This window comes from Octodon degus, unplaced genomic scaffold (assembly GCF_000260255.1).
Source record: "Octodon degus isolate 3935 unplaced genomic scaffold, OctDeg1.0 scaffold00299, whole genome shotgun sequence".
Taxonomy (NCBI): Eukaryota; Metazoa; Chordata; class Mammalia; order Rodentia; family Octodontidae; genus Octodon; species Octodon degus.
Genome location: NW_004524875.1, coordinates 1,105,105 through 1,128,699, shown reverse-complemented (window position 1 = coordinate 1,128,699; position 23,595 = coordinate 1,105,105). Strand labels below are relative to the sequence as shown.

General features: G+C 44.8%; 1 protein-coding gene across 2 annotated transcripts in view; it reads left to right on the top strand.

Moving 5' to 3' along the window:
* Nnt (nicotinamide nucleotide transhydrogenase) overlaps positions 1-23,349 on the top strand; it is a 94,043-nt gene extending 70,694 nt beyond the window's left edge. For both annotated transcript variants that reach the window (XM_023707578.1, XM_004647298.3), the window contains exons 18-22: positions 1,026-1,185; positions 3,812-3,893; positions 18,914-19,032; positions 20,502-20,617; positions 22,407-23,349. In XM_023707578.1, the coding sequence (XP_023563346.1) occupies positions 1,026-1,185; positions 3,812-3,893; positions 18,914-19,032; positions 20,502-20,617; positions 22,407-22,556 (627 nt within the window). In that variant the 3' untranslated portion in view covers positions 22,557-23,349. The remainder of the gene's footprint in view (positions 1-1,025; positions 1,186-3,811; positions 3,894-18,913; positions 19,033-20,501; positions 20,618-22,406) is intronic.
* Positions 23,350-23,595: the final 246 nt, after the last annotated feature.

The following is a 23,595-nucleotide window of genomic DNA, read 5'->3' as shown; positions in this document are numbered from 1 at the left end:
TATAGAGCATATGATTTTAGGATCCTGGTGATGAACTCACTCATGACGTAGGTATAAGATTGCATGGAAGGGGCCGGGGAGATGGCTCAGTAGAGTAAGTGCTTCCCTGGCAAGCACAAGGGCCTGAGTTCAATCCCTGGATCCGCAAACAAACAAACAAACAAAGCCCATTTAAAAAAGGCGATACAAAGGAAGGACCATTTTGTATCTGTATATGCAGAATAGTTAGGATAGATATACAGCTACTTTCGCCTAATTTAATGAGAAGAAAGATTTGTACTAATAGTGTTTGGACAGGGTATCATGTCTGCATCTTGTACTACGGATAACCACTAAAAAGATTACAGTGTACAATGTATGAATTATTGAGACTGCCCTGTTAATCAGTTTTCAAACAGTCTCATTGATATTTCTTTCTCAATTGAAAAAAAAAAAAAAAAGACTGCATGGAGTCCACCAGATTGGGGTGGTGAGAGTCTGCATCCGTGTTCTCTTCGTGGTGGCGGAGGCGGTGGAGCTCTACGTGAGATGCCGCCAGCGTCTTGGCTTCTGCCTGCCTCTTGGCAGCTCATGTCTGGACAGAATTCACTAGTGAGATGTGTAGGGTCACTTTAAGTTTTTTTTTATTCCTGTCATCCTTTTTGGGTTTCTTTTATTCTGGTGAAACACGTACACATATGGAGAGAGAATTTGCTTAATCGGTGTTCATACGAGTCGACCTGAGCTTTGATTAATTTCTGAGTTTTTTTGGTAATTTTCATAGATCCTTTGTTGTTATTTACTTTTGCTTTTTTACTGAACTACGTCTGTGTGCAATTTCCTTGACAGAAAAAATGTGTCTCTTAGATGTCTCTGTCATTTAAGGTTTTAAAAATAAATGATCTGATTAAAATGCTTTAAAAATGTTTTAAAAGATCAAATAAATAAGCCTCTCCATGGTTGTGGCTGTCACACGTGCAGTGCGTGCCGTGCGCAGAGAGCTGCTGTGTGGACACAGTCTCAGTGGCGCTGACTTCCTTCCTCAGGCCATGAATCGCTCTCTGGCCAACGTGATCCTGGGAGGCTATGGCACCACGTCCACCGCGGGCGGGAAGCCCATGGAGATTTCGGGCACGCATACGGAAATCAACCTCGACGGTGCGATCGACATGATTCGAGAAGCTAACAGCATTATTATTACTCCAGGTAAAAAAGCAAAATAAGGAAAAGGAAATAACCTGTAACTGTTGTAATTTATTACATTAATTTCTCATACTAGCAAAAAATGGAATGTCTTCATTTTTAAAACCTAATGGAAACGTATGTAGCAATTCTGTGATTACTAGTAGAGAAATACTTAGAATTCTTGGTTTAAATTAATATCTAGGGCTCACATAGATATTCTGTGAAGTGGTGCAGTGGGTTCTAGCTGTGTCTCAGATTCTGTACAAATGTTGAAATTCTTTGTGAGTTTTAGCTATTTTTTGTCATTGGTAACTTTTTGGCCTATTACCAAGATTAAATTAGAGTCGATACATGAAAGTTACTCATCGATAAGACTGTCCTAGTTACTTTCACGCATTGCTGGGACAAATACCTGACACTCGGAAGGAAAGGTCTATTTAGCTCACAGTGACTGGAGGTTTCAGTTCATACTCCGCTGGCTGCAAGGCACATGGTAGCAGTTCAGGGCAGCAGAAAGCAAGGAAGAGCAGAGGAGGAGGAGCAGCTGGGGCGTCCATCCAGCCCCTCTCTTCCTTCTAGAGCAGGCTTCACCATGAAGACCAGAGCTCCTCGAAGTGGCGGGGCTGCGAAGTGACACGAAGAAGACCGGGACTCCCCCAAGGAGGCGGGGCAGGCCGCCCCAAGAAGCCTTCCTCACCTGCTTTATACACTTCTTGTGCTGAGTCCCTCTGTGGTGGGCCCTTTGCACGCATCCCAGGGCAGAACCAATCGCACCCCGCATGGGCCCAGTAGTGCCCCAGGGCAGAACCAGTTGCACCCTGAGGTGGGCCCAATAGTACCCCACCTATAGGGTGGAACCAATCACGCACGAGGCCTGCCCCGTGGGGTGGGGCCTCTGGGACTGCCCGAGTCCGTTCAGCCAAGTTGATAATCTGTCAGCTAGCACAGGCTTTCAGTAAATGTTACTTTCTTTTAAAAAAATAAATATTTAAAAAATTATTCACGGGCTGGAGAGATGGCTCAGTGGTCTAAAGCACCTACTTGACCGCGGTTCGATCCCCCGGCACCACATGCCAGCCAGCCCCGCCCCCTGGTGGGCTGAGCTGGCCACACACACAATAAATAAATGTAATAAATAAAAATAAATAATTTAAAAAAAAATAATTAAAAAAAATAAAATAAAAAATTATTCACAATTATCTGGTTTCCAGCAGGATGAGGAAACATAGCTTAGTAAAATGAAGCTTTTATTCTTAATCTGTCCTGTAACACTCAGGATGACATTGATAAAGAGATTTCATCTCTCTAGGTTTCAGTTCCCCAATTTTCTAAGGATTAGTCCGGCTCGTCACTCTCATTAGAATATAAGGTATTATAGATAGTAATCCATTGGTTTCTGGTTAAGATTTTACTTGTGTTACCCTGTCACGTGATTTTTCTATAAAGAAACTACTGATTTGACATGTGGGTAATTTACTGGTTGGTTATGTACTAAGACAAAAATTACAATATTAGTTGAATGATAAGGTGAAAGCCTCATATTTGAGTAATGTTTTTAGGGGTAACGTCTGGATTTGGATAATGGAACTGCCCTTGCTGACTAGCAGATAGAAGCAGATAAATCACATACAGTGTGATGCACGGGGCCCTCCCGTGTACTTTCCCACCTAAGGCAGCTTTGGTTTTAGCTGTTGAGAAGGGGCCAGCGTGGCAAGGGGGATGATGTGGTGGGTGGGTCTACTTTGCCAGGCAGTTTTCACCCAGTGAAGAAATCAGGTAAGTGATACAGAGTGGGTGATGGTGAAGGCCAAGGTTATTCCACCATCAGGAATTTAAGAACGTCTGTAGGGAAGTAAGGATTTGTTTGGGGCTTGGAGGATGGATGATGTTGGGCATAGAGGAAGACGAGGAATAGATTGAACATTCTTAGCATTTGGAGAAAATGAGCTGGAAAAGTGGAGGCAGATTGGAGAGTCATTGTAGGGGTAGAATGGACAGGAAGGAGGAATAAGGTGAAAGCAGATGGCAGAATTTCTTGTTATACACAAAATGACATCATATGTGAAGAATGTTTTTCACTTGGGTGTGGGGGTGCAACTTCAGTTATTTTCTGAGACACGAAACTTGGACAGTGTGCATAAGGCCCTGAGGGTATGGCCAGGCTGTGCTCGGTGACAGACAGATGGGAGTCATCAGATGGCTGTTGTGGTCCTAGGACGAGCTGAGACTTTTAGGCAGCAGAGAGAGCCAGATTTAAAGATTCCAGAGGAACTTGGTCATCCGGAGAGAACGGAAAGAGAAAACCTGTTCAAGGCATTCAAGGAGGAGGACCGAGGAGGGCAGTGCTGTCCATGCTGAGCACACGGAGAGCTTGGAGAGGGAGGGAGGCAGCAGCGAGCGGACGCAGTGCCCACTGTGCTCCCCAGCAGCGTCAGGCGCTGCAGTGGCAGATTGAGGGGGGACCCGTAGGCTTTTAGCTTTCGAGGCCAGGCTAGAGTGTTCCAAGTGCAGAATGTAAGTTTGCTTTCCTTTCTGTTAACTGATTGCCTCCATTGGCATGCAGCACGTTGTGACAAGAAAGGTTGTAGTTCATAAGATTTAGAAGTTAAAACCACCTCTTCTTTTGTGTTCTTGATGCCCTGGGCAGGCTATGGTCTCTGTGCAGCTAAGGCGCAGTACCCCATCGCTGATCTGGTGAAGATGCTCACTGAGCAGGGCAAGAAAGTCAGGTGAGTGCTTTCCGAGGGGCGCTGTGGTGTGCGTGCGCGTGGAGCCGCGGTGAGGGTGAGAGTGGCCGGCTTCTAAAAGATGACTGCTTTCAAGAAATGGTGTGTGTCTCAGCTACTCTTCTCCTGCTGCTGGGACAAATACCCGACGCCCAAAATGAAGGAAGGAAAGGTTTGTTTAGCTCACAGTCACTGCAGGTTTCAGTCCATACTCAGCTGGGTCCAAGGCAGAGCAGCAGAAAGCAACCTTTCTTGGCGGTGGCGAAGAGCGAGAGCACACAAGGGAGTAGCAGCAGTTCTTGCAGCTGGCTTCTCTCCCCACCTTACATTGAAATGCAGATTACCTGCCCCAGGGCTGGTGCAGCAGCCACACCCACAGTAATCAATCACGAACTCCAGAAGCCACCCCAAGACTGCATGAGGCTTGGAGGGGACACCTACACACAAACCATAACAGTATTTTATGCACAACATCCTGGATCAAGTAAATTTTGTCGAAAGATCTCCATCCAGGTCTTTTCACTGCTTTGGTCTACTAGCCCTAAACATACTACAGACTCCTAGAAAGGGAAATTTTATTATTCCACATTTCATGCAACGAGCATTGTCGAATTCCTATTTTGTGTAGTGAAATTCTGTATTGTTTCTAATTTTATTTTTACTATTTTGTATTTTCTTTAAAATATAAAAACTAAGTTAAAAAATTCCAAATTCCAGAGTATTAATTAACGAAAAAAGCAGAAGCTGTGTTTCTCTGTGGCTGGATTTGGGAAGGAGGTCAAACGCGCCATCTGGGCGCCGCGCCGCTGCGTTCTCTGCCTCCTGGTCGCGCGGGCAGAGCGCAGGCTCCAGCGGCTGCGAACTGCGAACTGCGAACGGCTCGTCCGGCTTGCTTACTCACTTCGCTTTCCCACCCCCAGGGTGGAAAACACGGCTGAAAATGCTGTTTTCAAGCCATGCGCTTGCCGATACCTAGGTTAGCACATTGCTGTTCTTGGGGCTTGACTCTGCGGGTGGGAAGATACTAAGTACAGTAAAAAAGTGGAGAGCTCTGTGTTGTTTGATTTTGTCCATGACATTGAATAAAATTTTGAGGAACTTAAACACATGCCCCTGCGAGTGCACTGAATGACCGCGGCGGTCCTTGGGCAAGCCGGCTCCTCCTGGTTCTCAGGAGTCAGGAGAAGAGCCCGGAGGACGCCCTCGTGTGGGAAACTGGCTCTCGTGCAGCAGGTGTGCCGGCTGGTGCCCTCAGAGCCGAGGTGAGTGGTAAGTGGAAGTTATTCTCCAAGATGCTGACATCTGTTGATGGCACTGAGTGTGTTCTTACTCACTGTTGCTCAATTCCGTTTGGATATTAACGGGCACTTTCACCTGGGGGCAGGTCATAAGAAAACAGACAGGTGCCGGGATTAGTCGGACTGTCTGCACCAGACTGCATGCCGAGGCCTGCGCTGTGGCCGGGAGGTCCCCACTACTCGTGATGTGAAAATCACAGGTGGAGATCAGAGCGTCCCCTGGCCTCTCGTAGGGCAGCTGCTGAGCTGCTGCGTCCTTTCTTCTCTCGATCTCGCCTCACAGTCCAGCCCCGCAGTCTGCAGTTTGTCTTTCAGATACGTAGAATCAGGATATTGTCCTGTGGTAGGGCCAGCATTTCTGTTACATGGATGGTTTTAATGGTTAGTGAAAATCTTAGGCAGATTGAAAATAGATGAGAAAAGTCACTGGCTTTAGTCTTTAATTGCTACTTATCCTTCTTTGGTAATTGTTTCTGTCTCCTCATTGGGTATTAAGTTATGCTTTAGTTTTTAGTCAAGGAGTTTTGCTGCTGCGTGGGTGTAGACCCCCGGGTGAAAACAGTATACTAAAGAACCTTTTATGAAGCTGAGCGCCCTGGACACGTGCCTGTAGTCTCATACTGAGGGAAATTGAGGCAGAAGAGTCACAAGTTCAAGCCCCACCTGGGCAGCTTAGGGAGCCCTTGTCTCAAAAAAAATAAAAAGGGGTTGGGGCTGTCGCTCACTGGTAATGTGCCCGTGGGGTGCATGCCTAGAAATGAAAACAAAAAACAAAAAAACTTACATGATTTTCTAAAAGGAAATTGTTTTCTTTATTCAACCCCTGAAAATGTCTCATGTATTAGTAATGCTTTCTATCACCATAGATTCGTTTAGGAGCTATGTGGCAATCGTAAGACAATAGAGAAAAGTGGCTTTCATGTCTGACTCATCTTCAGGGAAGGGCTGCTTAATTTGACACACCTTTGTACCCCCTGATCAGCCGAGGTTAACCAGATGTCTTGGAAAATCAGTTCAGTGTTCAGTGCGTGGCTGCAGAATTGAAGAGCATTGTAAAGACTGTTGAATGGTTTGAAGGAAGGTAGGACAGAAATGAATGAGTGAGATGAAGGGGCTGGGCAGATAGCTTAGTGGCCTAAGCACCTGCCTGGCAAGCGCAAGGACCCAGGTTTGATCCCAAGTACTGCAGGCCATGCCAGCCCTGTGCCATGCCAGCCACTGAAACGATGTTGTGGCGCACGCCTGTAATCCCAGAGCTGGGGAGGCTGAGACAGGAGGATCACTATGAGTCCAAGCTGCGTAGTGAGACCCTGCACCAAATGAATAAATAAAAGATTTATAAAAAGAGATTGAAAAAGTATAGGACAAGCAACTTTTTAATTTTTGATTTGTATTAGGAAGTTTACAACAGTAATTGCTTTTGTTGGATAAATTCTCTCTACATGGGAAAAGTAATTACTTAAGATTTATGAGAGATTTGTATGCATATTTTCTGAGTCACAAATTGGCTTTTATTGACGTTTTATGAATAGTATGCAAGACTTCATGAGGGGGACTGGAGAGATGGCTCAGTGGTCTAAAGCACCTACTTGGAACAAGCTTGGCAAAGCAGGGACTTTGGTTCTAATCCCCCAGCACCACATGCCAGCCAGCCCTGCCCCCTGGTGGGCTGAGCTGGCCACACACACACAATAAATAAATGTAAAATAAATAAATAAAATACGCTTAAAAAAAAAAAAAGACTTCATGAGGAGCTTTTCGTTGTTTCATGTTATTATTGCATAATTAATTCAAAATTTATTGTTAATCAATTCATTAGTATTTTATAATGTACAATCAGAATGAAGTTACTATTCAGTCTGATTTCCAGATTTGTGAGTTAGGAAACATTATTCTTTATGTTCACCTGTCTTTCATATCAAAGATGAAATTATCATATTTCAGTGCCTTTTGCTGAAATAAATGGTTGTTGGATTTTCAACATGAGATTTGTTACAAATTATATAGATCTTACTTTTTAAGTAAATGGAAGAGGACTATTACAAATACGATGAGAGTAGAATCTCATATCTTTTCTTTCTAGCTTCTGGGTGGAAATGTTTTTCCAATTTAAAGGCAATCACAGAAACTTCAGTGATTGTCTTTCTGTGAATGTCGTTGTCTTTGCACAGCGATTTGTGAGTTTCCTTGACCAGGTTAGCAATGTGTGTCTTAGACGCTGCTTTTTTGGGAGGCAGAGGTCTGAGCGAGTGGTGCCTGCAGCAGTTACCTCATATTTTGATGAAAGAGCTCTGTCGTTCTGGTTTCTGGTGCCTCAGGCCTTTCAGCCCTCTGGAGTGAGTGCAGCAGCCAGCCCTACAGCTAGAGAAGGTCTCTGTGCTTCGGGACTCGAGCAAGCTTCGTGCCCGGGTGTGGTGACACGCAGCCCCCTTGGAGATGTGCCAACGTGGACGTGTAGTGGTGTCAGTTGCGCCCAAGTGGGTGTCACTCAGGATGGTCACTGCCGAGGAGAGCACTGACAGGAGGAGATCTGTCAGGGAGCTACAGAAGGGCAACACATCAAAATGTGAGAATTAGCATGCACAGTTGCTGCTGTAGTCCAGGGAAAGGGTTGCAGATGGGTACTGAGGGAAGACTGGAGCAGAGGATGGTGGTGCATTCAGCCGAGGGTAGGGAGGAGCGAGGGAGTGGCAGGGGCCTGCAGGGCAGCACCGAGGCCCTCCCCGCTGCTGCGGAGTTCTAGTGGAGGGGATTCGAGGAGGCTTCAGGTGTCCGAGGGCTCACTGTGGCTTCAGAGCAGCCGCGAGAGTGTAGGCCAGTTGGGTGTCAGCAAGGTTGTGTCTTGGGCAGATGGAGGAGGTAGTGGGTGAGCAGCAGGATGCCTGGGTGACCAGGGAGCTGGGGAGAGAGCGGGCCCTGCGGCTGTGCCTCTTGTTCCTGTGGGAGCTGGAGAGAGAGCTGGATCCTGTGGCTGTGCCTCTTGTTCCGCGGGAGCTGGAGCAGAGAGCTGGACCCTGCAGCTGTGCCTCTTGTTCCATGGGAGCTGGAGAGAGAGCTGGACCCAAGTGGGTTGAAGAGATGGCTCAGTGGAATAAGTGCTTCCCTGGCAAGCGGAAGGACCTGAGTTCAATCCCCGGTTCCACAAAAAAAAAAAAAAAAAAAAAAAAAAAAAAAGATTGAGAGAGCTGGACCCTGTGGCTGTGCCTTTTGTTCCACGGGAGCTGGAGAGAGAGCTGGGCAGGCAGCTGACACTATAACTCGCAGCTAGGCCGTATAAAGTGACAGGTGCTCCATGCAGCAGCTTTATTGGTCTGCAGGTACACAGGCTTTAAAGATGGGGAGTAGTAAGTAGTCTTATAAATCGAGCTCTCCTTTTACTTTTTGTCTGTCATTTTCCAACTTTATCAACCTCTTAAGAGGCTAGCGAGGACTGGCCAAATAGCTCACCAGATTAAAGTGCCTGCAAGCAGGCTCAGGGGTCTGGCGTTGGTTCGATCCCTGGGCCTGCTGTGCTGGCCCCGCCCCTGGGGTGCGCTGAGAGGGCAATTGAGACTGGGTGTAGGGGGCGCACACCTGTAATCCCAGCACTTGGGAGGCTGTAAACAGGTGGATCACTAGAGTCCGATGTAGTAGTGAGACCCTGAACACCCTGTGGGCCCTTCCCTAAAATACAAAAAAAAAAAAAAAGAGGCTAGTGTAACATACTCAGAAATATTGTGGGGTCATGGTATTGAAAATGCAAAATTCAAAAATGCTGTCAATATAGGCCTGTTTGTAGTTTGGTTTTAAGATATAAAAAAGAAATGAAATACAGGAAGTTAACCCTTTGAATATCCTGAGTATGGAAATAAACTTGGCACAGTGACTCCAAAAATGTAAAACCAGATAGTTGAAGGGTGGAAAGAAGTTAAAAAATAATCTGGGAATCCTTTTCAGTATTACATTAGCAAAGGGTTACAAAATCCAGAAAATACTCTAAATACTTTAGAAAGGAACCTGGTGGTCCCTGGAGTTTCCTTGTGTCATTGCTGAATTGGAATGCTGAATTCAGTAAGCCTTCTTGATGGACATTTTGCTGAACTAGGTCCGAATACTTTCATAATGCCAAAGGGAAAACGTAGCTATTTGGACAGCTGTAGGATCTGTGCGGTGAGTCTTGTGTTCTGTAATAGCCTCAAGTGCCAAGAACAACTGCCATCACACTCCCCTAGGCTGGACATACTTTCCTGTGGGCTGTAATCCTGGAAGTTCGTGTTGTTGTGCCCCCTTTTACACATGTGGTATCTGAAATCTAATATGAGGTTGCAAGAAATTCTTCCAAATTGGTTTATGTCATCATGTATTGTAAGAGAAGCTTTAAAAAAGCTTAAATTACTCTTTTCTCACACTTTTCGAAGTTACTTGGTCTTCATAAATAGTTCTTGGTATACTCTTACTGGCTTTATTGTTTCTTGTCAATTTAATAAGGCTCTGAAAAGTCATCTGCTTTGTTAGATCGGATTATTCCATGTCTTTCAAGCTGTGCGGGGGTCTAACTTGTTGACTGAGGCCTGAACTTTTTATTCAGAGTTGTTCTGTGAAAAGGCTGTGATTTTCATATCTGAGAGAAGGGAGCAAAAAGTGTTGAAGTTTTTCTGTTTCAAGATATTAGAGACATTGCCCTACCTTGAATGATAACATTTTTTGTGTCAAATGAAGCAAGAATACTTTTTTTGCCAAATAATATCTGTTGAATTGTTCAAATGGTTTTTAAAAATTTGACTCTATAAATTTGTTTCTGAATGTTAGTTATGACCCAGTTTGCAGTAAGTCCAGTGTTCATGATAATTGGGTTCTATTAATGTTCTGTCTATATACACTGACTAATTTTTTTAGTTTTTTGATGGAGTTGTGAATGAAGAACTTTGGGCTTTTACTGGATTGTACTGTAATTTATTGGGAGTTCAAGGTAGAAATTAGAAAAGCAGCCAGAAAGTGTCAGTATTGAACCAACATTTGTTTTAATGTGAACTGTGTGCATCTTTGTGTAGCAATCAGTAGGAAGTGTGTGTTAATTTGAAGAATGCCAATGACAGTGCTACAGAATATATCTGAACGTTGAATGTATTTAGTGTACACTTGCAGTGTGCTTTTATTGAGTGTGTGTGTCAGTTAGGTGAAGGTCTAAAGCACTTTGTATGAAAAGCTGTTTGTGAGAACTTTCCCACCTAAATTTTTTTTTCCATAATTTTATTGAGAAACAAATAGCAATGAGTCAGTTTGAAATCAGATTGTCTCACCTAAATTTTACAATGATCTTTTGAGGAGGTTTTGCTGACGATCTCGTTGTGCTTGTGAGAGAGAACTGAAGAGCACAGAAATGAACTGTTAAGACGTTTGTGGTGGTCTAGAACTCCCGATTGCATGCCTGCTCTATTTCTGTAACTTCTTTCTCTGAAGAGATGGAAAACTTGAGTCACTGTGCCTCAGTGGGCAACCGTGCTGCTCCGCGCCGCCTCCCTTCTGTTGCTTCAGTCCCTGGAGTGCAGTGGCACAGCCTGTGGGGACTGAAAAGCTAAGATGTGCCCACCCTGAAGGAGCTTCTCGGGCAAGGAGCATCGTAACGAGGGCGTGCAACGGAAGGCCAGAGACAGAGCATCCTGGGAGCACAGGAGATGCTGGTAAACTCACTTTCCCAGGTACTTCCTTCTGTGGAGTCTTGTCATGGTCAGGGGTAGTTGACTGTGGTTCTTACAGTTTGTGCATAATAAAGATAAGTTTCATGGCCCAGAGGGGAGAACTGGAAGGGTGGCAAGCTTTGCGTGGTGGGATTCCCTGGGCACTCTTCCCGGGATGATGGGACACTGGTGGGCTTTGGCTGTTGGTTCTTGGAAGTTGCTGTTGTAGTTGGTCTGGGTCTACGAAATTAGCTTTGATACATTGGAGATTAGCCAGTTACAGGGGCCAGAACTGTTATAAACTCATACTGACTCGTCAACGTGCATGTGTATTTCTACAAGTTGAAGTGTTTTATTTCTCTTTAAACATTGGCATTCTCTTTTAGTAATCTAGCACGTATTTTTCTCTGACCTTACAGCTTTAACGTTTAGTATAAAAATTATTATGCCAACAGATACAGAGTGCTCTGCCTTTTGGGATATTTGGCATAGCATGATATCTAACATTGTGATTATTTACCCATTACAACTAGTCGAACAGAAGCACTGCTTTTAGGCAGTCTGCTGCTAATCAAGATGTAAGAATAAGAACTAATATATGTAGGGGTCTTTTGGTTCAAGCTGCCTTTGATAAAACATAAAGATGGTAGCCAGGTGGATTAATTTAAAGATGATAGGCAGTATTACAAACAAATAAAGTGAAACAAAGATACCAGAGTCAAGAAAGAATAAAAAAATCAAAATCTAAAATATATCACAAGGTGTGTATTGGATTATTCAGCTAAAATAAAAACCATAGTCTTGAAACCTTAGGGCTAGAAAGGAAGCTTTGTGGTAGCCTCAGTAGTGGACACCCCGAATAGCGACACCAAGTGCCGCATGCCTTGCACGTTGCTTCATTGGTAAAGATTGCACACGTCGTACCCAGATGCGGGCTTCCACGTGGCGTGTCCCGGAGTGTGCGGGGTGGTGCAGTGTTATCAGTGGGCTCGTGGTAGAAGGAGGCAGGAAAGCGAGTCAGAGATGGAAGCAGAGGCTGGAGGACAGTTGCCTGAAGACAAGGAACCGGGCACACTCCGGCTGGGGAAGAGTGCGGAACGGGCTTTTCCCCAGAGCCTTGGAAGAGGCGCAGCCCGGCCAGCACCTTGATTTCTCGCCCCGGAAACTGAGTTGGGACTTCTGACCTTGAGAACCGAGGTCAGCAGGTCTGTGCTGCTTCACCAGACTGCCTGCCAGTGCGTCACAGTCTCAACGTGAAACTCGTATGGACCCTCGCTGTCAGTTTGTGCCCATTCTTAGTTCTTTCCTAAGTGTCACTAATTTTGGGAAGGAGAAAAGCTGGGGGAGGGGGCAGGAAGCACTTATTGATGTCAGAAAGTTGGGAGATTAAGAGGAATTGTTGATGTCGAAGGTTAACTGCTACTTCCTCAAATTGTGGCACTTAGTGCTGCGAGACTGAGGTATAGCCACACCTCGTTGTTCTGTAAATCCTGGGTTCCACCTCAGGTGCTTTTCTTCTCAGTGTTAAGACGGCAGGGTGGGATCCTTCTTGTGCCTCACAAGGGAGAGGCTGTCTCAGGTCCGTCCACTGCCCATTATCCTTTGCAGTTACAAGCAAAATGCTCTTGAATCCAGTTAGGACAGAAGGGCGGTGTGCATCTGCTCCACCGAGAGCGCTCCTCTCTGCCACCTCTCTTCTTCTCCCTCTCCCTGTGCGTGCTGAGCAAGTGCTGTGTCCCTGAGCTCCAGCCCTCTCCTGTAGTGTAAATTATCACTACTCTGAAAGGAGCTGTAACTGCTCTGTCTGCTTTTCCTTACTGCTTCTGTTGACCAGGTGCCTGAGGTTTACTCGGCTTTCTCCATGGTGCAAAGCCCCGAGTCAAAGGAGCCTGTGGTGCGCACCCTCTGAGTCAGACGCTGGTGAGCCTTCCGCTCCTTGCGTCTTTTCTTTCCCCCAAGCACATGGCAGTCAGGGAGCTTGAGGTTCAACTTGGTTGTTTCAGCATTCTACATTTTCCTGCTAAATTCACTTAAAAGTTCAGTCTTATGAAACATTAAAATTAAGTGCGTGTTAGATTTGTGGCTTAGGAGAATGCTTTCTGTTCAGTGAGCCTACACGTCAGTGGTTGCACCTTCCCTACCTTACAGACTGCCCAGAGCTCCCAGGCTGGAGCAAGCGCCTGCTGTGCAGGCAGGACGACGGGCGTGCACTGCTGGCCAGGCAAGTGAAGCCCTCCCCAGTGTTTAGCTGGTTGCCACTGCAGAAGCAGTGAATGTGTACAGCAGGTGTAAGTCATCTTACACCAGAGAGTCCATGTGACGTTTCCGTATGCTTTTTCTGGAGCAGTTGGGGCATAGCTGCGCTAGTGTAAAGATGGCCTGCGCTAGTGTAAAGATGGCCTTACCTGAGAGGGTCCGCATTAGTTGTTAGTGCTTTGCTTCGTTTGACTTCTTGTCAGGAGTGGTTGAAAACTCTGGCTTGATGTAGTTGGTGACTGGGTAGCAATAGCTATTGAAGTACTCTATCTGGAGAATAAACTTTAATTCAGATACAGTGCTTATCTGTTACATTCCTGAAAATGGTAGGAGAATTTGGGGTAGAAGAAGTTAAAAGTGGCGCGAAGACGCTGGTGGTGACGGAGTGACCACAGTCTGGATTAAGTTAAAGACTTCCCTTAATTTTATTCTTGCTTAAGTAGCAGACTATATAGTGAGGAAAGAGAAGATAGGTTTCTTTTTTCTTTTTATATTAATTTTATTGAGAAGTAAGAATGAGACAGTTAATGATGGGTTTCTTTGAAAACAATCTTTAAGTTATTGCATTCTATGCCAATTATTTCTGTTTGCCATCTGTGAGACTAAGAACTATATAGTTAATTGTCTCTTATTTCTAAGGCAGAGCTTCTAAAATCCTTTTTTTTTTTTTTTTTTTTTTTTTCCAGAACCCAGGATTGAACTCAGGCCCTTTCCCTTGCCAGGCAAGCGCTTATTCTACTGAGCCACCTCCCGGCCCCTAAAACCCTTGACTTTTCTTAGGGATAGGAGCATCTTTTTAATATTAATAACAAGTCTCCTTGAACCAAGCCTGGGTTTATACTAATGTGGACTCTCAGTGGAGCCTTGACAGCTGTCGGGCGAGGGCAGCTTAGCGGACCAAGCGGTCACGTCACTAGGGCATTAGCACTTGCGTACCACTCGTGGGCCTTCTCCCTCTGGGAAGAGAGAGGACCTGGACAGGGAACCAGCGTGAATGTGGCCCAGACCGGGCTGTGTACGTCCTGGTCAGCGTGAACGTGGCCCAGACCAGGCTGTGTACGTCCTGGTCAGTTTGGCCCAAGCAGCTTCTGTGCATAATGGTTGTAACCTAGCTTGGTGCCAGAGGCGCACTGTAGCCTGTCATGAGGAGTTGCTCCTACAGCTGAGCAGCTGAGTCTCAGCCCATCGTAGTTGCTGAAACAGGAGCATGCGATCCACCCACTGCAGCCAATCCGGTTGTTTCTCATCAGGCTTGTTCATATGTGTCATTTCCTTTTCTTTGGCTATAAATATAATCTGTACACATAGTAGGGTGGGCTTTCTGACCCATCTTCGGTCTGGAATGCTGCATGGTTCTCGTACCATTTTCCTGCTCAAGTAAACACTGTAAACTTGTCGTCCTCAGTTCTTCATTTAAGTTCAGTCGCTGGTGATTTAATCAGTTGCGCCTACATGCAGCCTCCAAAAAATCCCCAAAGTCCGAGGCCCAGAGAGGGGCCCTGTGAGCTGCTTTTGAGCACCCCTGTCTTGCTCCTCACCTCTCTTCCATTTGTCCTTGAGTTAGATTCTTTGTAATGATTCAGTAATGTAAGTACCTTTGGGAGCTTTGGGAGCTGCTGTAGCAAAGTATCAAACCTGAGGAAGATGTAATAGATTGGAAATGTAGGTGACAGCCTGGGACCCATGACTGGTGTCTGAGGTGGGGCTGTCTAGTGTGTGAGCCCTTACGCTCTGGCTACCGTGGGGATTGGATTGGATGACAGGGCGCCCAGCTGTCTAGGAAGTCTGAGAAGTGGTGGTTGTGCGGCAAAGCCCTCACACCTGATGCAGAAGGTGGCAGTAGAGACACTCTCAGACCTCCTGCTCCGCTGCCAGAGCCAGCAGTCCATCCCAGCGTTGAAGGACATGCTTCGCTTTGGGATAGGCCAGGCATGCGCTGGCAGGCACTTTCTTCTGTGTGTTGTGTGTCTGTGCGTGGACTTAATGTCTTTTTTACTTTAAAGCTTGTAGTGCCATTGAAACTTTTGGGACCCTCTACTATTCCAGAAACACAATATAGATTGGATTCCTGAGGCAGAACACCTTTCTGTGCGCTTGCTTATTAGCCTGTCCCAGATTGCTTCTCCGTGGTATCCCCTACCCCTTGGCAGGCTTGGCTCATAAAGAACAGCTTGTCTCTGTCTTTTTAAAAAATGCATTTAGTACAGGGTCCATAGGGTCACACTGCGTAGATTGGACTTGACTTGTAGTGATCCTCCTGTTTTCAGCCTCGCAAGCGCTGGGATTACAGGCACATGTCACCACGCCCAGTCTCAGTGTGTCCTGGGGGCAGGGCCAGCACGGCACACTAGCGAACGAACCCAGTCCCTGTCCACTGAGCTATCTGGCCAGCCCTGTCACCGCTCTTTGGGAATTCCGAGAGCGAGCAAGTGACCTGCCTGCCATGAGCTGACACGACTGCTGATAAAGCTCAGGGCATAGGCTTCCTGACTGCCCGGCACAGAAACGTTCAGAGTCTGGGGTACAAAGGCCAGGGTTTGCGTCGTGCGGTAAGTGCGCGCAATTATCTGTCAGTGTAAAGAAGACTTGAGTTTGAATTCCATCTTCACCATTCACTTGAAAAGTAAAATCTGTGCAAACTGCCTGACACATCTTATAGCTGGTATGAGCCACATTCTGAAGTCCACATCAGATGCTTGTCTTAGTATATGTCCTGTGCCTTCTTGTTAGTGGACAGAGGAGTGAGGCTGTCAAGCCCAGTTTATTTAAGTCCTCTAGTGAGCCTGAATCAGCCAACCCACATGCTCCTCGCTTCCAGATGGGACTTGTTAAAGCGGTAGGACAGGGTGAACGGATGCGAGGAGTCACTTTATAGTCTGTCATGACGTAAGTGTAGAGTGTTAAGAAGTCACCTTATAATCTGTATCGTAATATAAAAGCGTAAAGTGCAGGGCCGGGGAGATGGCTCAATGGTCAATGGAATAAGCCCTTTCCTGGCCAGCTGCAGGGGCCTGAGTTCAATCCCCAGTTCCGCAAAAAACAAAAACAAAAAAAAGCTTAAAGTGCAATTATTAAATTAAATTAATATTAAATGAAAAATTATTTTCTCCACTATAAAACCGTACCTATCCATAGAAAATTTGGAACTGTGCCTTTTTAAAATTAATTTTGGAATTGTGCCTTTAAAAAATAGGAAATAAACTAACTGCATACTATACTTCTGCTAGAGATGGTTATCGTTTCCTCAAAGCCTTAAGAGCTTCAGTTCTTTTCCTTACAACATAAATTGTTTGTTTTGGAACATTTAGTAATCTTGGGTAGATATTACATAAGCACAAGTTTAATAGAAGGGAACAATTAGTCACTTGATATTTTCCCCCTCATTTATAAGCACCCCAATAATTCAGGCTCTTCATGAGTTTTAAAGGTCTAGAAGATCATTTCTCATTCTCTGGACAGAACAGATGCTGGCTGATCTCTTTTCAGGTCTGCTTTTGGCGACGGGTGGATTTCCACGCTCTTTTACCTTTCCCCAAAGGGCCTGTGCCGAGTCCCGGCTTAGCAGTCATTTCTGTGAGAAGTATCAAGGCGTGCGAAGTGACTGTCAGCGTTCTGAGAAGCAGCGAGGTGTTGTGGTGGCTGTAAATGATAACATAGACTCACGCTTTACCAGTGACACATCTGAAGATACTTTCTTCTATGTAGATCATGAGACTTTGTGTTCACTTCAGAGGTCGGAGAGTTAGGCAAGATATGGGGTGCAGAAGCCTGCAGCTAGCACAGCAGCGGGTTGGGAAGCGCTGCGTCGCTGACCAGTGGCGAGAACCGAGGATGGTGCTAGGTAGGCATCCTGGAATCGGCTGAAGGGAGCCCCTGTATACAGGCGGAGGAGGCTGATTGCGGTTCTAGACTGTGAAGCCTCAGACCTTGGAAAACGGGGAGATGGGACTTCTCTTTGGTTTACATTTATATCTGTGGCTCTCTGCACACATCTATAACTTGTTTTTCTTTGAGTCTCTGTAATATATGCATATATATAACATGTATGTATGCATATTGCACGAACAGACATACATCCACGTATTTAAGCTGAGGTGGGGGTTGCTGGATCTCTGTCCAGGGAGGAGATGGGGAAGTAGGTAAAGCTGTGCTGGGGAAAATGTCGCGGTAATCTCGAGAGGTGGATGTTATGTGTCATAAGCATGGGCCGAGGCAAGCCATGTTCATGAGAAAAGAAAGGATGAGGGAGGAGGAGAGGAAGAGAAGAAACCGCTCTGAGTTATGCAGGCGTACCAACCTCCCCAGTTGTCGTAAAATGCACTGTGAACATGTACTAATAAAATAAATTATATGTCAAGGTAAAAATTAGGCAAAATCGAAAAGTACAAATAAATATAAAATGCATTTCTTTTTTAAAATTAATTTATTGAGAAAGAAATAGCAATGAGACAGTTTCAAAACAGGTTAGTAGGACAGTTACAATATTTAACACATTGTATATTGTTGTCTTCGTAGAAGTTATTCAGAGTGCAAGATGCGGACGATATTTTGCTAAAATGCATTTCTTTGTTAAGTTCGTTTACTCCTTCGCTTTTATAGAGGCTTTCTTATGTGCCAAGTTCTGGGAGATAAATATGGGCAAGAGGTGGGATTTTAGGGTTCAGCTCTGGTGGCGGTGCGTCGCTGTAATCCCAGAGCTCTGGGAGGCAGAGGCAGGAGGAGTTCAACTTCAGCCCATCCAGAGCAGGGCAGTAACTTCATGAGACCATTTCACAATAAAGAAGTGCTTAGAATACAGATCAGTGCAGGGCTGGCCAGATAGCTCCACAGATTAAAGCACCTGCTTAGGCAGGCACAGGGACCAGGGTTCGATCCCCAGTGGGCTGTGCTGGCCCCGCCCCCAGGTATGCTGAGAGGATGACCGAGACTGGGTATGGTGGTGTGCACCTGTAATCCCAGTGCGTGGGAGGCTGAAAACAGGAGAGGATCACTATGAGTCAATCTGTGTAGCGAGACTCTAGACTCTGTACTAAATACATAAAAAAAAAACACCCCAAAACAAAAAACAGACCAATGCAGAGGCCCTGGGTTCTGGCTCCAGTATTGGAAAGCAAAGCAGTAAAGATCCATCCATAGCTGGAAGAAATCGTGTGATGATTCTTCCCTCTCCCTTAATGGTGCCGCTCGGGTTGTGCGCTCCCCACTCTGTCTGTCTAATCGCCCCAGTGTGTTACTGTCTCATTGCTTCTGTGTGATGTGGAGTACTGGTTCGTGTTATTCTCTGAGAGATTGTAGGTCTTTAACATCCTGTATACAATGATACTTTATTTTCTTTCGTTTGAATGTAGAGGTTAAAGTTGAATGTGGAGACAGCTTTGGATAGAATAAAGTTGGTTTTTCATTGGAAATACTTAATTGCAGGTCGGGTTGATGTGTTTTTAAAGATTCAAGATTTATTAGAAAGCACCAGGAGCAAACGTAATACTTTTAGACGTAAGACGATGTTCGTGTATTAATGTTGCTGAACGTTCATTGCACCCAAGCCATACACGGAAAAGCCAGGTTCCAAAGCTACACTTTGTTTTTATGAGGAGAGTTATAGTTTGTGTTTACTGAGACATTGGACCTCCCAATTCAGTATTTGTACATTGACTACAGATCTGGACTTACTCTACTTTGGCTTGTGGAGATCAGATAGTACCAGGAAAAAGCAGAGGTGCCAAGAACACACTGTGCAGATGTGGGGTGACGCTGGGGCCCTGTGTGTTTGGCCCATCGAGTAAGGCCAGCTGTTCATGTGTTTCATGTCTAGGTTTGGAATCCACCCAGTTGCAGGCCGAATGCCTGGGCAGCTTAATGTACTGCTGGCTGAGGCTGGGGTGCCATACGACATTGTGCTGGAGATGGATGAAATCAACCACGATTTTCCAGGTGGGTGAGGAGGAGGTTTAAATATTTGTAGTGTGAATGAAGTGATGTTATAACATAAATTGTAGAACCAGTGATGATTGCCCCATCAATGAAGAGTAATCTAGCAATTAAAATCAAGTGAAAGACAAGACTGAATAAGGTGGAAAGGACTTGGGAGTAGCCCTGTTAAAACTTGTTCCTCTGTGAATAGCTGAAGGATGGTGCAGGTGTAGTGTGTAGATGCAGTTCTTAGGTGAGCCTGAGACCTGGGCAACTTGGCTTTGAATCTAGGTCCTGATACCCAGGAGCTTGTCACCTGGAGCTAGGCAGGCTCCTCATCTGCAGAGGTGCTGCTGTTGGTGATTTAGGCTTGATTCTTTTAGTATTATTATTATTATTTAATGTATTTGGTGCAGGGCCTCACTATGCAGCTCAGACTCATAGTGATCCTCCTGTTTTCAGCTCCCCTCCAGCGCTGGGATTACAGTCCTGCATCACCACACCTGGGCTCAGTGGCTGGCTTAGGGTGCCTGGGGGTGGGGCCAGCGTGGCATGTGGTGCCAGGGGTTGAACCCCGGTCCCTGTGCTTGCCTAAGCAGGTACTTAGTCTGCTGAGCTATCTCTCTGGCCCTAGACTTGATTCTTGCCAATAGAGATTTTTCTGGTTTTTCATTGAACCAGTTCATGATCAGAGAGGTAATTTTCTTTTGTTTTTTAAAGTACTAAGACTTTACAACATAAGGTGCTATAGTTTGTAGCTGTCATTGTGTAGATGCTCCATAGAGATGACATTTGGCCCAAGATCAAATTTGTTAAAATTAAACTGATTCTCTTTGACAAGTACCCATTCTAAACTTGAAAAGCACTGTTTATTAGGAAAAAAAATTAAAATTGTGTGTATGTCTAGAAGCACATAGTACTTTTGACAATATCCTAAGCTAGTTTAAATTATAGGCCTTACAAAGAGAGAGTTCAGTTCATTTTAATTTTATGTTCCTTTTTAAATTTCACTGTTGCTAAATTATATATAGAAGCAGCCAGTTCCAGGAATTATGGGCACATCATTAGTACAGGACAGACTTTTAGACCGTTGTCATTTAGACACTAGATTGTATCTTAATTGGTCATTTTAAAAATAGTGGGTGCAGATCTTTTAAAATCATGTGACTAGCAAGATTGTTTGGGGATGATAGAAGAATTAGAGGCCAGCTTCGGTCGATCCCTCGGCGTGGGCGTAACAAAGCAGGCTCTAGGTGGGATGGCCAGGCCCCGGTTGGCGATGAGTCTGAGTCTGCAGTTGCCTCGCAGGTACCGGGCCGGGCCCATGCTGGCTCCCCTCCTTGCTAGCTGTTTGCGCAGGGCCTGCGCGGGGAGCCTCCTGTGCCCTCAGCTGTTGCCATTGGTGGTACTCTATGGTCAAATCGCTGTGACTTGCCTGAGAAGAAGAAAAAGTAACCTCTGCATGTTGTGCTTTTTCCTTTTCTCTTTAGACACTGATTTGGTCCTTGTGATTGGAGCTAACGACACAGTTAACTCAGCAGCTCAAGAAGACCCCAACTCTATTATTGCGGGCATGCCAGTCCTTGAGGTGTGGAAGTCGAAGCAGGTGAGGCTGGGGTGTGTGTTTCACGTGCTCGCCAGAGGCTGCCCACCACATGCACACTGTACACTTTTCTCCCTTGATGCGGAGTGATGCTGCCTTCCAGGAGGCACAGAAGTAAGAGCTGTTAGGGTCTGGCTTCCTGTGTCAGCTTGTGTCACTTCTCTTGCACCAAGGGACCAGAGTGAGTGCCTCATGTAGAACCAGATGGGATTATGTGGATAGATTAACAGTCTGCAGTCACAGCTGAAAAAAATAGCTGCTAGTTTGTGGGCTGAGTTTGGCCAAATTCCAGCTGCAGTCCAGTGAAGCAGATGGCTTTCTTCTGGGACAGTGGCTGAGGACAGTGACCTTCATACACCAAGAGGAGCATATTTTAACTGTTTTTGGAAAGGAAATTTATATGTTGTTATAAAGTGTCTATCAGAAAGATAATTTAGAATACAAACAATAGCATGGAATAAAAAGGAAAATTTTGCTTATACACATTACTTGTGGAAAAAGCTAGTTGCTAGACTTTGGAGAGATCAACGACTTGTAAATTCCCTCTGCCCTAGCAAGACCACACCCTTCCTGCTCCCACCTCATGTCTGCCTTTGAAGAAGTGTGCTGATGGATGTGTACTTCACTTTAATTTTGCGTCCTTTTATTGTACGTCTGTAAGTTTAAAATTTGGTATTTGGGATGATTCAGAGAACAGGTAGGCGCACTCCTGCCCACTTGTCTAGGAGGCGTGGCAGCCGCAGACAGTGTCTGAGAGTTGGCAGCGTGGCGGCTGTGCTGATGGGGTGTAGCATGTGTGGGTAAACTGCTGCTGCTTCCAGTTTTGTATTGATTGCATGTCCTAGAAATCCATAGAAAGCCTTTTCATTTCAGTAGGAACCGACTTGACATTCATCAGGGTAGCAACACACCTGGGTGCTGTTATGAGCGGCTGTAACCCCGCAGTGTTGTAGGCGGATGTACCCTTCATGGTGGGTTGTAGGACCAGCCTGTTGGTTACTAACTCCATACTTGAGAGAATCTGGATTGTGTTTTGTCCTGGAACTTTTTGATATATTTTACTCAAAAGTGATATATTTTACTCGACCACACTTATTTTAGGATTTGTACCAAGAGCTTATGCATTAAGTTCATTTTCTTTGGCTTATTCATAGGTGAATAAGCTAACTATGCTGCTTTTCTTACTAGAAAATGTTACTTATAGTCTATAAAGAAAAGCACAAAGAAGAAATCTTTGCAGAAATGTCACTAGACAAACTATTGTTAACAAACCTTTTGTGAATGGTTTGAGTATGATTAACCTTTAAACTAATAAAAAATTTTAAAAATTAGCATTAATACAATGCAAAAGTACATTTAAAATTAGGCCTGGCATATTTTAAAAGCCTTTGTACTGAGGAATTAGTAGTGCTGTATGTTTGTGCAAAGTTAGGGAGGAGGTTCTGGAGTGTCCTTGCGTGTAATTCGGTGAGCTAGAGAAACCACAGTGTGTTTTGAAAGGCTGAAAGGAAAGCGTTTAGGTATTTTCACCACAAGTGCATACACGTTTGAGGAGCTGGATATGTCTAGTTTCATTAAAATATTATGCAATGTATGCATGTATCAAAATATCACCCCATACTCTAAATAGATATAATTTTTATATGTCATAAAATAAATTTGAATGTAAAAAGAGAACTGTACAAATGAAGGAAATAGCAAGCTAGAAGCCCAAGCTGTTGGGCAGTGTTTGTGTGCCTCCCAGGCCCTCATCTGGTCCCTCACTACCCATCTCCTTTACTCTGGCCCCCAGGTCATCGTCATGAAGAGGTCTTTGGGTGTTGGCTACGCTGCGGTGGATAACCCCATCTTCTACAAGCCCAACACAGCCATGCTGCTCGGCGATGCCAAGAAGACATGTGACGCACTGCAGGCAAAAGTTAGAGAGTCCTATCAGAAGTAAATACTGCCTGTCGCGCTGGCGTCCAGTACCGCTGCCTCTGTGGGGTAGCACGTGGCTGACGCACATCTCTAGCAAGCCACCTGGAAGAAGGAAGACTGAAGAAAGCCTAACAGGGAAAATTTTCAAGAGCAGCAATCCCTTGATTTAAAACAGATTGAAAATTCTAGATGTCTCTCTGTGCTTATTTCTTCTGTATTTGTGAAGCAAAACTTTTTTTTTTTTTTGAAGCAAAACTATTTTATAAAGGAGAAAAAGCAACTTCATTTTAGATGTGATCCTGTTGGGCTTTGAAATTATCCTTCAGTATCCAGAAATGTTTGCAGAGGTGGATGTTTAGGCTTTCAGGACTTACGTTGTACTTGGGTCTGAAAAGTAGAACAGTGTAAGCACTGTAGGCACCTGCATTTGTGTTTTCAGCAAACAACTAATTGAACTTCTGTCAACTCCTGTGCTGTCTCTTTGCATTTCAGCAATGGTCAAAATTGGTTGTACCTAATTTGTTTCAATTTTTCAAAGTGTACTTCAGATTCTAGATTTCCAGGGTATATTTTCTCACTTCTATTTTAATACATGAAGGGACTAGATAATCTTTCAACAGTGACAGAAGCAAATGATTTTCTTTGTATGTTCAGTGAAACATAAAACTTGAAAATATTAATTGTATTTTTTAAAACTCCATTTCCAATTGGAGATCTCTGTAATTTCAATCAATTTATAATGTGTAGTATATTAAATACATCAGTGCCATTCAACCATTTGATTAATAAAGCAAGTTTATCATGTTTTCATATGACATAGCAATTGTCTCTGGTAAAAAAAGCTGATGCTGACACCTTGGCCTGGTATTAAAACTGGGGGAAGACTGACTGCTCCAACATAGAGATGATTGTCTCTTAACTTTTTATAAGAATGGATTTGTTTTTCAAACTACAGCTTGTTTTGACGTCTGTGTATTTATGACGCTTGTGAGAAATGGCGACCCTTTCTTGGTAGCGTCCTCTTTGTTGCCTTCAGCACCACTCAGGCTCATGACCCTGGC